At 40.3% G+C, this 14,472-nt stretch overlaps 1 protein-coding gene across 1 annotated transcript; it reads right to left on the reverse strand.

The window, feature by feature from the left end:
* Positions 1-1,286: 1,286 nt before the first annotated feature.
* LOC310650147 (uncharacterized protein) lies at positions 1,287-3,420 on the reverse strand (the record flags this gene model as incomplete). Its single annotated transcript, XM_083378983.1, has 2 exons — positions 3,294-3,420; positions 1,287-2,377 (listed from the first exon to the last, which is right to left on the reverse strand). The coding sequence occupies exons 1-2, from the start codon at positions 3,379-3,381 to the stop codon at positions 1,287-1,289; spliced, it is 1,179 nt and encodes a 392-aa protein (XP_083235109.1). The 5' UTR covers positions 3,382-3,420.
* Between the last annotated feature and the right edge of the window lie 11,052 nt (positions 3,421-14,472).

Genomic DNA, 14,472 nt, shown 5'->3' on the forward strand with positions numbered 1-14,472 from the left:
ATCCAAAAAGATAAGCTGATTAAAGGATTAGAAATCAGAAAAGAGACATTTAAATTACAGGCTTATGCAGATGATTTAGTTTTCATTCTGGAAGACCCATCTGGAAAAAGATTATTACAGGTGCTGGAACATTATAGAGATGTTGCAGGATTGAAGATCAATAAAGAAAAAACTAAAATGTTAGTTAAAAATATGTCCAATTTACAAGAAACTGAGCTAGTAGAAAAAATTAATATCCAGATATCCAAAAGAGTAAGGTACTTGGGGATCCAACTGTTGGCATGATGTATTACACTCAAAAGAGAAAATTATGACAAATTAATAGACCAAATTACAGCAGACCTAGACAGATGGAAAAACTTGCAGCTCTCCTTTATGGGGAAAATAGCGACAATCAAGATGAATATACTTCCCAAATTACTCTTTTTATTCCAATGTGTACCAATTAAATTAGGTAAGGATTTTTTTGAAAATTTAAACAGAATTACATCCAAATTTATCTGGCAAGGTAGAAAACCAAGAATTAAAATTATTACAGGATGCAAAGGAAAGAGGAGGGATTGGCCTCCCGAACTGGGAAAAATATTATCAAGTAGCAATAGTGGTATGGATAAAGGATTGGATACACTTAAGGAACAGAAGACTCCTAGCATTAGAAGGTCATGACATGCAAATTGGGTGGCATGCTATAAAGTGGGATGGAAAATATAAGGTTCATCAGTACTTCCAGAATCATCATATTAGACAGGCACTATTAGACGTGTGGATAAAAATTAAAAAATTTAATTATATAGAAATCCCCAATTGGCTATCCATATTAGAGATTTTCATGCACCCCAAATTCATAAATTTAGGAAGAGTAATCACATATAAACATCTCTTAGATTAAAATGGAGACCTGAAAACAAGAAAAAGATTATTAGAAGATGGTATAGAGTTGGAATGGTGGGCATACTTACAAATACAGTCATGATACAGAAAAGACAAAAAAGAACCAGGGATAAAATTAGAATGTGGTGACTGACTTTTTTATTCACAAATCTATTTTTGGAATATTATATAAAAAAAGAATTGTAGTCCATAATGAGATCACAACTTCCTATTCTATCAGAGAGGAATCAAAATGGCTGCTGTGGAAGGGGGGGACAAAACCCCCCCCTGAATTCTTCCTTAGTCAACCATCCAATCAAAAGTTATTTACCATTTAATCAAGCAATGAAATGACATTTTCAGTGGAATACTGAAGGTGCACTTGCAACTTCTTCTCACTGAAAGAAGATTTGCTTCTATGTATTAAGATATACAGCATTCTTGAAAGCATCTAAGTTTACCCACTTATACAGTGCTAGAACAGGCAACACAATTTCAAACACAATACATTTTAAAAAAATTTCAGATTCAGCAAAGGAACCATTAGCTTGTATCCGATTAAAAAATCCATTAGAGGATGTAACTTCACAAAATTTAACATTTAGAACAGCCATGTTAAATTGCAATGCAAATTCCACATCCTTTTTCAGATTTCCTGAACGAGTAAAATCTTTTTTATCCTCCAGAATTGCTAGAATAGAATAATCTGGGTCATCTGGCAATTTGAACTGTAATACATCCTGAGCTGTGAAGCAGGAGTATGCTTTATGCTTATGAATGGAAATGTAGTTTAAAGAGATTTCTTCCCTGTTATAATTATTTTTTCCATACCAGTTCTTAATGGCTTGAATCTTGAATTTTGAATCTTGATCTAGCCAATGTTCTTCTGTCACATTACTATCTTCATTACCAGGTTTATGTTCAATTGGGTGAATCTGGATTATTTTTTCATTATCAGTTCCACGTGTAACTTTATCTAGCTCATTATCATCATTTTTATCATCATTATCATCAATATTAACCAATTGGTTTTTTTCAGGTTTATGTTCAATTGGGTGAATCTGGATTATTTTTTCATTATCAGTTCCACGTGTAACTTTATCTAGCTCATTATCATCATTTTTATCATCATCATCATCATCATCATCAATATTAACCAACTGCCTTTTTTTCAAATTAATATTGCCTTGTCTCTGCATCTGTTCCTGGGCCTTTCTTTTACGGTTGTTTTTTTTCTTAGAGAACATAAAGTTAAGAAGTTTCTTAGGTATTTTTTCTGATTTCTTACCACTAGAAACATTTTGCAAAAATTCTTTCAGTTCACCGTTTCTAAACAGTTCATAATATTTCTGAGCAGTAAATGAAAAAAACGTATTCAGCACACTACACATCAGTTCTTTTTTCAGTGTCTCAAAATTATCAGGTTTCAGGATCTTTTCTAGGTGCATTATTAGTTGGTCTTGATTCTTTGCTGCATAGTCTTGCAGATCAAAAAGTGTGTATTTACCTACAGGTGGGAAAAACATGAATGAATGAACTTTAAAATGTTGCAATAAAATTTTAGTTTTCATGAAAATCAAGCTTTACGGATTGGATAATGTGTTGAAAAAATTCAGAGGTAAGTTGATAATAACTAAAATTATTAGTTATTAGAAGTATTTAATAATCAATAGCAACTTTGCATGAGTAGAAAATATACTTTGTTTTTCTTTAAAGAGGTACGTAACACATCTATTTTCCCATGCTTACTAATGTTTGATTAGCAACAGGTAGTAGAATATCTTTTTACTTTTGTTTTATAGCAGGGGTCTCTAACCAGCTCTAATGATCAAACAGACATAGATCTTAGCATCTTTCTAGATTTTAAATAAATATTATTGAATAATTCTGTTTTATTAACCTTGCATTTTTATACATACTGTGCATGGCTGTTACTATTATGATAAAAATGTTCATGTTTGGGAGAGAATGAAGATGAGAGCAAAAAACAAACTGGAAGGATGACTGGTTAATAAAAATAATGTTTTAAACACAAATTTATGAACACAACATCGCTTCTAATTATCTGGCAGGTCCACAATGAGAATTCTTCAATATGTCAGCAAAACAATAATTCTAAAGTAAAAATGAGGTGCCCCAAAATCTCAAGTTATTTTAAAAATTGCAAAAACTGTATAGATTCATTTCATCTATACCCTTCTGCACATATTTTATAGTAAATGTTGGTAAGCCATCTTCATTTAGTTATCTGTGAAGCTATAATTTAGTGACATTGAGATAATTTAAGAAAACAAAATGCATGGCATCATGTCAACATGTGGAGCCTAATCAACATGTGGAAACATAGTTCAAGAGACAGTTGCATGCTTATCCAAAATAAGATTAAACCAAACATGGCCATTTTAGAATTAACAATTACATACCAGTATATGGTGGACGGTCAGTGTTTACTGGGCAGGAACTTATTAATGCAAACTTCTCATTATTTTGAGCTTCACCTTTATTCTTCATTTCTGCATTTCACAACAAAATATAATGCTTTGATATAAATATTTTCATTAATACAAAATATAAAATGAATAACACTGGATATAACAAAGTGTTACATCTCAATAATCTAGATTATGGTTGTCCCAAAAGTGCTTTTCTAAAAAGAAACTGGACCAACTTGTTTTTTTTTCTTTGAAAACGTTTTCCTTCTCATCCAAGAAGCATCTTCAGTTCTGTAGAACTGAACTGAAGAAGCTTCTTGGAAAAGTGAAATGTTTTCAAACAAAAAAACTCCAAGAAAGTGCAGTTGTCTTTTGGAAAGGCACTTTTGGGAAAACTGGATATAGAAAAGTTTACATAGCGTTATATAGGTCAGTGACTATTTACAAGGCTGAAAAATATCCATAAAGATTGAAAGCAAACTAATGTCTTATTTGTTTGCTAATAGAATTCTCTTCCAACAGTTAAAAAAACAATCCTTTTAACCATTACCTTCATTTTACATCTTCACTTTTTAATTTTGTTAATCAAACTGCCAGATGTGTATAATTTTGTTTTGCTTTGTAGTTGTTTAATAATCATTACATATACAGCTGATAATGCTTCAATGCCATTGACTCTAATGCATAAAAAATAAGTATTTGGAATTGTACACAATAGTTGGGTATTGTGCTTATTGCTATTCATTTTTATTTGTCTATATTAAAACTGAGACATCAAATTTTTGTTTTAATGTTTTTATGAATGCAAAATGCTATGAGCATGTGTTAATTAAATAAATTGTTCCAAAATGTCATGCAATTTTTGGAATTATTCAGTGTCATATTTTGACAGACAAATAGTATAAAGTCAGCTAGAATAGTCAGTTGTTTTGTTGCTGCCTTGTCAAGTCCATGCAGTTTTATGGGCAAGATTTTCAGAAGTTGTTTGCCATTTCCTTCTTCTTAGAACGAGAGCCACTGGTCCAATGTCAGCCAGCCGGTCTTTTGCCTAAGGTTCATGGTCTCCTGATGCCATTAACCATTATATCAATCTGCCTTTCAGTATCTATATATCTGGAATTGGGTATGTCTAGTTTAATGAAGAGAAGGACTAGGGGTGACATGATAGCAGTGTTCCAATATCTCAGGGGCTGCCACAAAGAAGAGGGAGCCAAGCTATTCTCCAAACCACCTGAGGGCAGGAGAAGAGCAACAGATGGAAACTAATCACAGAGAGAAGCAACCTAGAACTAAGGAGAAATTTCCTGACAATTAGAACAATTAATCAGTGGAACAATCTGCCTCCAGAAGCTGTGAATTCTCCAACACTGGAAGTTTTTAAGAAGAGACTGGACAGCCATTTGTCTGAAATGATATAGGGTTTCCTGCCTGAGCAGGGAGGTTGAACTAGATGACCTCCAAGGTCTATTATTATTATTATTATTATTATTATTATTATTATTATTATTATTATTGTTGTTGTTGTTGTTGTTGTTGTTGTTGTTGTTGTTGTTAAATGGAAAGGCAATATTCAGCCCTTTAGCCCTTACATCAGGAATATCAAAGGTTCCTATTGACCCCTCCCTAATTGTATAATCTTCCTTGAATTATTGGCACTGCTGGCCACAAACCATCTTTTTGTTCATTCATCTTGCAATAAGCCAATCATTCACACAGAGTGGAGGAAAGTTGAATTCAAACACTTTATGTCTGCATACCGGTAGGAACAAAATGTCTACTTCAGCTGATGGTTTTTGTAAATTTCAGCTTAAAAGAAAATGGGCATGCCAAGTGAGATTTAAATCATAGCTTTTATATTTTTTTCAAAAGAAGTACGTAGTTACAATGCCATTTATTGGTTATTAACATTTCCTGGGCATGCTGATTGCCCATGCACTCACATGTGCTGCACAACATGTTTAGCATGATCTCTAAGTTGCTCATTGAAATACTCAAGGACTGAGTTTTTAGTATATTAATGATGAACTTTTGTTCACCTCTGGACCCCTGCCCTGACTTATGTCCACAGCAGTAAGCTAAAGCACAGTTAAATTACTCTAGGTAACGGCCCCCTTGCAACAGAATTGTTTTCAGATGGCATCCTGTCATCAAACTTCCTCTAATTGATCGCTGCCTTCAACAAAGCAACAAAGCCAATTCTGATCTGTGGTTTATTTCTGCTGAGAAGCTTTCATTTATCTGTTGCAAAAAGCTTCTGTTTAAGTAATAATAATGCATTTTATGCAATTTAAAGCATAATTTTTACCCGAGACTCCTTTATAAGTTAATATTAAAGTAGCTCGCCTTACCTGACTAGGCCTTCACTGAACCAAGGTTAAAGAACCATGCCTTCAGTATTGCAGTTGCTGCCCTGACCACTTATTTGTGCAAAGACCCCTATTTCTAAAAGTGGGTGACCATGAAATCTGCTCCATAACAACTGAGGGCACTTAACAGTTTGACCTCTGTTCCAAGAGGACTTGTAGAGAGACAACTTATCTTGCAAAATAACTGCATCATTGACAAATTTTTGTAAGATAAGATGTTTGGTTTGAATAATAATGTAATAAATTCTACTCTCAATATCCTAAAACTTTTATAGAGATTTAGAAATAAACCAATTTTGGAATATCAGGTGCCTTTAGATACTTCACCTACTATCTTCTATGTACTACGCATCATTTCCATTATAGCTGGTCATTACAAGAATAACAAAAGATTTAAGAATTGGTGTATACTGTTTTCGTGTTCTCTTCCCACCATTATTCCTTCACTTGTGTTGTCTTTTTAAATAGTAGGTATTAGGGCTATGCAACAATCTGAATCCAAAGGGGAAAAGATGATTCAAAGCATGGGTGGGCTCATATATTGCAATTCCCTAAAGAATTTACATGTGATCCCAGGAAAAATGTGTTTTAGGAAGTATTAATTGTTGTGATATGCACACTAATGCATGTTGTAAACCATCTTTTTCTTATGAATATAGATGACTACAAAGTCGTCATGACTGTGAAAATAGAGATTTTTCATTATTCTGTAAATTACCTTCTGGCTGAAAAATGGGGCACAAAAACAATGTGCAATTCTCTTATCTGATCACTTATATAACTAAAAACACCACCACAAATCTATGACTATATGCTTTTTCTAAACTATGCATTTTCCATTCACCTAACAAGCTGGGGGCCTGTTGGTGAAAGCAGTCCTCAGCATCAACCATCAGTGCACAGCTGATGGATTCTCAGTGGCCCTGGGCTTGGAACTGCTGATTTTATCTGTAATAAAGCTACCCTCCATGTCCTACTGAAACTTAGTTGGGCTTGGCAAGGATGTACATATATGTGTGTCCCTTCTTGGATATGTGCCTAAGTAAGTTTCAGGAATTTCACCAGTCACGATTTGGGGGTCATGGAGGCACAGAGGAGGAAAAGTTTCAAGCTTTCAGGTTTCCTCCCACATAACTGGATCAGATATGTAGTCTGGCAGTTGATTGCCATGGATGGATAACTCTGATTGTCTTTTGGCTTAATGATGTCATTCACTTTGGGTTTTCCCAAGGATTGGGAGACAATTCAGCTGAGGCCTAATTACTGCCAATCATGGTTATTCTTCTGAACTACAGATGAACACAGGTTGAGGATTTGTTGTTGTTGTTAGCTGTGAAGTCATGTCCGAACCATCGCGACCCTATGGAAAATGTTCCTCCAGGCCTTCCTGTCCTCTACCATCTTCTGGAGTCCTCCTAGATTCGCGGCTCACCTTGGAAGATCACATGGTGGCTGTGACTAGGGGGGCTTTCGCCCAGGTTCGCCTGGTGCGCCAGTTGCGGCCCTATCTAAGCCGGGATGATTTATGCACGGTCACTCACGCGCTCGTGACCTCTCGCCTAGACTACTGCAACGCTCTCTACATGGGGCTTCCCTTGAGGACCACCCGGAGGCTCCAGCTGGTACAGAATGCAGCCGCGAGAGTTGTGTTGGGAGTCTCCCGATACTCCCATGTGACTCCTCTGCTCCGTGAGCTGCATTGGTTGCCAGTTGTCTTCCGGGTGAGATTCAAGGTGCTAGTAATGGTGTTCAAAGCCCTCCATGGCATGGGGCCGGAGTACCTCAGGGAACATCTGCTGCCGGCATCAAGCTCCCTGCGCCCTGTGCGTTCCCACAGAGAGGGCCTCCTCAGGGTGCCACCGGTCAGAGAATGCCGTCTGGTGGCCCCCAGGGGGAGATCCTTCTCTGTGGGCGCCCCGGAGCTATGGAACCAGTTACCGGTTGAGCTCCGGACGGCGCCCGATCTCCGCTCCTTTCGCCGCGATCTGAAAACATACTTGTTCGAGCAAGCCGGCCTAGCCTGAGGGGGGATTGGTGGGTTTTTTTTTTATCATTTTTAATTGGGGTTTTTATTATGTATCAATTGTATTTTAATCGGGCATGTATTTAATTATCTTTTAATTTTTGTAAATTTCTGTGTTTTATTCTTGCCCTGTACACCGCCCTGAGTCCTCCGGGAGAAGGGCGGTATAGAAATATTAATAAATTAAATTAAATTAAATTAAATTAAGCTCACGCCTACTGCTTCAGTGACTCCATCCAGCCACCTCATTCTCTGTCGTCCCTTTCTTCTATTGCCCTCAATCTTTCCCAGCATTAGGCTCTTCTCCAGTGAGTCCTTCCTTCTCATTAGGTGGCCAAAGTATTTTGAGTTTTAGCTTCAGGATCTGGCCTTCTAAAGAGCAGTCAGGGTTGATCTCCTCTAGGACTGACCGGTTTGATCGCCTTGCAGTCCAAGGGACTAGCAGGAGTCTTCTCCAGCACCACAGTTCAAAGGCCTCAATTCTTTGGCGCTCAGCCTTTTTTATGGTCCAACTTTCACTGCCATACATTGCAACTGGGAAGACCATAGCCTTGACTATACACACTTTTGTTGACAGGGTGATATCTCTGCTTTTTAGTGTGCTGACTAGATTTGCCATTGCTTTCCTCCCCAGGAGCAAGCGTCTTTTAATTTCTTGGCTACAGTCCCCATCTGCAGTGATCCTGGAGCCCAGGAAAATAAAATCTGTCACTACCTCCATTTCTTCCCCATCTATTTGCCAGGAATTGAGAGGGCCGGATGCCATGATCTTGGTTTTCTTAATGTTAAGTTTCAACCCAAGTTTTGCACTCCTTCTTCACCCGCAAAAAGAGGCTCTTTAGTTCTTCTTCACTTTCTGCCATTAGAGTGGTATCATCTGCATATCTTAGGTTGTTGATATTTCTTCGGGCAATCTTAATTCCAACTTTTGATTCATCTAGCCCTGCCTTTCTCATGATGTGCTCTGCATATAAGTTAAGTAGGCAGGGCGACAGTATACAGCCTTGCCGGACTCCTTTCCCAATTTTGAACCAATCAGTGGTTCCGCGTCCAGTTCTTACTGTTGCTTCTTGGCCCACATATAGGTTTCTCAAGAGACAAATAAGATGGTCTGGTACGCCCATCTCTTTAAGAACTTGCCACAGTTTGTTGTCATCCACACAATCAAAGGCTTTAGCATAGTCAATGAAGCAGAAGTAGATGTTTTTCTGGAACTCTCTAGCTTTCTCCATGATCCAACGTATGTTGGTAATTTGATCTCTAGTTCCTCTGCCTCTTCGAAATCCTACCTGTACTTCTGGTCGTTCTCGATCCACATACTGCTGGAGTCTAGCTTGTAGGATTTTAATGTTCTGTACCAGCCTGCTACCGGCCTTGCAGAAAAGGCAACCCCTTTATAAACGGCAAGAGGCTGGAATACGTCTGCCAAATTTATTACAAAAACAAACAAAACACATACCAAGATAGAGGAGCTTTGAAACAATATCGGAGCAGTTGCTTTCAGCAAACCAGCCCTCCCCAAACATTCCCTTTATAAAGAGTTCAGGGCGTGGCCTCTCTTTGCCTCCTTCCGAGAAGCCCCACAGCCTTCCTCTGCTTGCTCCTACTTGACTGCCTCCTGCGTCGGGCGTCCTTGAACAGGGCCAGCTGTGGGTCATCTTCATCCACAGTCAGGCTCACACAGCTGGGTCTCCACCAGGTAGGAGGGGCCTGGCTGGGGGCTCTGCGGAGCCTCAAAGCCATCATCAGCAAGTTCTTCAACACCCCCCTCCTCCCCCTCATCTGAGTCATCCGACCCAACTGCCGAACCCACAGGCTGACCCTGAATCACAACATTTAAGCATAACTTTACTAGCATGAGAAATGAGTGCAATGGTGCGATAGTTTGAACATTCTTTGGCACTGCCTTTCTTTGGAATTGTAATGTAAACTGATCTTTTCCAATCCTGTGGCCAGTGTTGAATTTTCCACATTTGCTGGCAAATTCAGTGTAGCACATTTACTGCATCATCTTTTAAGATTTTGAATAGCTCAGCTGGAATACTGTCACCTCCACTAGCTTTGTTGTTGCTCAGCTTTTCTAAGGCCCACTTCACTTCACATTCTAGGATGTCTGGCTCGAGCTCAGTGACCACCTCATTGTGATTATCAGGGACATTAAGCTCATTCTTGTATAGTTCTTCTGTGTAATTTTGCCACCTCTTCTTAATCTCTTCTGCCTCTGTTAGGTCCCTGCCATTTTGGTCCTTTATCATGCCCATTTTTGCATGAAACATTCCCTTCATCTCAATTTTCTTGAAAACATCTCTGGTTCTCCCTATTCTATTGTTTTCTTCTATTTCTTTGCACTGTTCATTTAAGAAGGCATTCTTATCTCTTCTAGCTATTCTCTGGAATTCTGCATTGAATTGGGCATATCTTTCTTTTTCTCCCTTGCCCTTCACTTCCCTCCTTTCCTCAGCTATCCTCAGACAGCCATTTTGCTTTCTTGCATTTCTTTTTCTTTGGGATGGTTTTGGTTGCTACCTCTTGGACAATGTTGTGAACCTCTGTCCAAAGTTCTTCAGGCATCCTGTCTATCAGATCTAATTCCTTAAATCTATTTGTCACCTCTACTGTATATTCAAAAGGGATATGATTTAATTCATACCTAAGTGGCCTAGCGCTTTTCCCTACTTTCTTCAGTTTAAGCCTAAACTTTGCAACGAGAAGCTCATGGTCTGAGCCACAGTCAGCTCCTGGTCTTCTTTTTGCTGACTGTATAGAGCTTCTCCATCTTTGGCTGCAGAGCATATAGTCAATCTGATTTCTGTGTTGACCGTCTGGTGATGTCCATGTGTAGAACCATCTCTTGGGTTGTTGGAAAAGAGTGTTTGCTATGACCATTGTATTCTCTTGACAAAATTCTATCAGCCTGTGCCCTGCTTCATTTTGTACTCCAAGGCCAAACTTGCCTGTTATTCCGGTTATCTTTTGGCTTCCTACTTTAGCATTCCAATCCCCTATGATGATAAGGCCATCATTTTTGGTGTTAGTTCTATAAGATCTGTAGGGCTTCATAGAACAGGTCAATTTCATCCTCTTCAGCACTGGTGGTTGAGGCATAGATTTGGACTACTGTGATATTGAATGGTTTGCCTTGGGTTTGAACTGAGATCATTCTGTCATTTTGAGGATTGTATCCCAGTATTGCTTTTCCTACTCTTTTATTGACTATGAAGGCTACTCCATTTCTTCTGAGGGATTCTTGCCCACAGTAGGATACCTGATGGTCATCTGAATTAAATTCACCCATTCCTGTCCATTTTAGTTCTCTGATACCTAAGATGTCCATGTTCAGTCTTGTCATCTGTTTGACCAGCTTTCCTTGATTCATGGATCTTACATTCGAGGTTCCTATGGAGAAAAAACCTTTACAGCATCGGACTTTCCTTTCACCACCAGACACATCCACAGCTGAGCATCCTTTCGGATTTGGCCCAGTCAGTTCATTCTTTCTGGTGCTACTAGTACTAGCCCTCTGCACTTCCCCAGTAGCATATTGGATGCCTTCCGACCTGAGGGGCTTATCTTCCAGCATCATATCGTTTTGCCTTTTGGTACTGTCCATAAGGTTTTTATGGCAAAGATACTGGAGTGGGTTGCCATTTCCTTCTCCAGTGGATCATGTTTTGTCAGAACTCTCTGCTATGATCTGTCTGTCTTGGGTGGCCCTGCATGGCATAGTTCATAGCTTCATTGAATTACGCAAGCCCCTTTGCCACGACAAGGCAGTAATCGATGAAGGTTGAGGATAGAAGTCACTATTTTGTATGGTTCTTTTCCTTTCTTAGAGCTGGTTTAGTTGTTGATCAGAAAGCTGGGAGAGATTGCTTCCTAGGCTCCTTTTTGTAGGATACCATTGGGTTCCACCATCTTCCCTCTTATTCCAATAATAATAATAAGAATAAGAATAAGAATAATAAGAATAATAAGAATAAGAATAAGAAGAAGAAGAAGAAGAAGAAGAAGAAGAAGAAGAAGAAGAAGAAGAAGAAGAAGAAGAAGAAGAAGAAGAAGAAGAAGTAGTAGTTGGAAGGGACCTTGGAGGTCATCTAGTCCAACCCCCTGCTCAGGCAGGAAACCTTATACCATTTCAGACAAGTGGCTGGCCAGTCTCTTAAAAACTTCCAGTGTTGGAGCATTCACCACTTCTGGAGGCAGGTTGTCCCACTGGTTAATTGTTCTAACTGTCAGGAAGTTTCTCCTTAGTTCTAGGTTGCTTCTCTCCTTGACTAGTTTCCATCCGTTGCTTCTTGTCCTGCTTTCAGGTGCTTTGGAAAATAGCTTGACTCCCTCTTCTTTGTGGCAGCCCCTGAGATATTGGAACACTGCTATCAGGTCACCCCTCACCCTTCTCTTCGTTAAACTACACATACTCAATTCCAGCAATCATTCCCTATATGTTTTAGCCTCCAGTCCCCCAATCATCTTTGTTGCTCTTCTCTGTACTCTTTCTAGAGTCTCAACATCTTTTGTACAGTGTGGGGACCAAAACTGGATGCAGTATTGCAAGTGTGGCCTTACCAAGGCATTGTAAAGTGGTATTAGTACTTCATGCAATCTTGATTCTATCCCTCTGTTAATGCAGCCTAGCACTGTGTTGGCTTTTTTGGTAAGCTGCAGCACACTGCTGGCTCATATTTGATTGTCCACTAGGACTCTGAGATCTCTCTCACAGTTGCTACTATTGAGCAAGGTACCACCTATACCAGGGGTGTCAAATTCAATTTCATTGAGGGCCACATCGGCATTATGGTTGCCCTCGGGGGGCCGGATGAGCGTGGCCAGGTGGGTGTGACCAAGTGGGCGTGGCCAGCTCAATGCTGCTCACTCAGCGCAGCTTCCTCGAAATAAAAGAAAGTTGGCAGCAGTGCCCCTGAGGGGCAGGCAGGGTGGCAAAAACAGTTTTTAGTGCTCAGCTCTCCTCAGCAGTGACCGGTAAAGTAGCTCACACGCAAAAGAAGCCCGGCAGAGGAGCCGGAACGGCTCCGCTGCTGGGCGCGCATCTCAAACGGGCCTTGCAGGATCCGGGCTGGGCGCCTCTGCTCGCCCTCAGCAGCGCTTGGCAAAGCAGCTCGCATGTGAAAGCCCGGCAGAGGAGCCGGAGCAGCTCCGCTGCTGGGGCGCGTCTTGGCCGGGCCTTGCAGGATCCGGGCTGGGCGCCTCTGCTCACCCTCAGCAGCGCCTGGCAAAGGAGCCCATGTGCGAAAGAAGCCCGGCAGAGGAGCCATCTGTGGCTCTTTCTCTGGCCACCTCAAGTCTGCCTTCCTGCCTGGGCACCTCTCCCCCTCACTGGCTGGGTGTTGCTCGTCCTCCCCCCGGTATCCCACCTCACTCCCTCCTACCTCCTCCACTTTTTTTGGAGCCACAGGAGACTAATGAGCTGCAAATGGTGCTGGGCTCCACCAGCCCACGTGCACTTGCCTCCTACTGAGCAAGTGCTCAGCCGGGGCGGCGCCAAGGTGGTGGGGGCTGGACCTTTGTAATTTCTGGGAGAGTTGTGTGGGCCAGATTCAATCATGTGGTCGGCCGTTTGTGGCCTGTGGGCCTTGTGTTTGACATGTCTGACCTATACTATACCTGTGCATTTGATTTTTCCTGCCTAAATGTAGAACCTTACTTTTTTCACCACTGAATTTCATTTTGTTAGATAGCGCCCAGTGTTCGAGTCTGTCCAGATCCTCCTGTATCTTAAGCCTATCTTCTGGAGTATTGGCTATTCCTGCCAGGTTGGTGTTGTCTGCAAATTTGATGAGTTCCCCATCTATCCCCTCATCCAAATCGTTGATGAAGATATTGAAGAGTACTGGGCCCAGAACAGAGCCCTGGGGCACCCCACTATACACTTCCTTCCATGTAGATGCAGTCCCATTGAGGACCACACGCTGAGTACGGCCTGTCAGCCAGCTACAAATCCATCTGGTGGTGATGCTATCTAACCCACATTTTTCTATCTTATCAAGTAGTAGGTTGTGATCTACTTTATCAAATGCCTTACTGAAGTCCAAGTAAATTATATCTACAGCATTCCTCTGGTCTACTAGTTTTGTCACTTGGTCAAAGAATGTAATAAGATTTGTCTGGCATGATCTGTTTTTGACAAACCCATGTTGGCTTTTAGTGATAACTTTGTTTGCATCAAGGTGTTCGCTGATTTGTTGTTTGATTATCTTTTCCAGAATCTTCCCAGGTATTGAGGTCAGGCTGATAGGCCTGTAGTTTCCTGGATCTATTTTTCCCCTTTTTTGAAGATGGGAACTATATCAGCTCTCTTCCAGTCCTCTGGTAGTTCCCCAGTGCTCCAGGATCTTTGAAAAATATAGTTCATTGGTTCTGAGATCACGTCTGCCAGTTCCTTGAGAACCTTGGGGTGTAATCCGTCTGGTCCTGATGATTTGAACTCGTCTAGGCTGGACAGGTGTTCACTTACCATTTTCTTGCCTATCTTAACTTGCGTTTCTATTCTGTTTTTTATGGCACTGGTTTTGGTAGGTTGGACTGTTTTTTCCCTTTGTGTAAAGACAGATGCAAAAAACGAGTTAAATAGTTCTGCTTTCACCCTGTTGCTTGTCACCTTCTTGCCACTTTCCCCCCACTAATGGACCAATCATTTCCTTAACTTTTTTCTTGTTTCTTATATGTTGAAAGAAGCTTTTTTTTGTTATTTTTGACTTTGGTCGCAAGCCTTAGTTTGCTGATATTCTGCCTTAGTTATGTGCCCCTCTTTCCACTTCTTATA

The sequence above is a fragment of the Vipera ursinii genome (genome assembly GCF_947247035.1).
Source record: "Vipera ursinii genome assembly, chromosome: Z".
NCBI classification, from domain to species: domain Eukaryota; kingdom Metazoa; phylum Chordata; class Lepidosauria; order Squamata; family Viperidae; genus Vipera; species Vipera ursinii.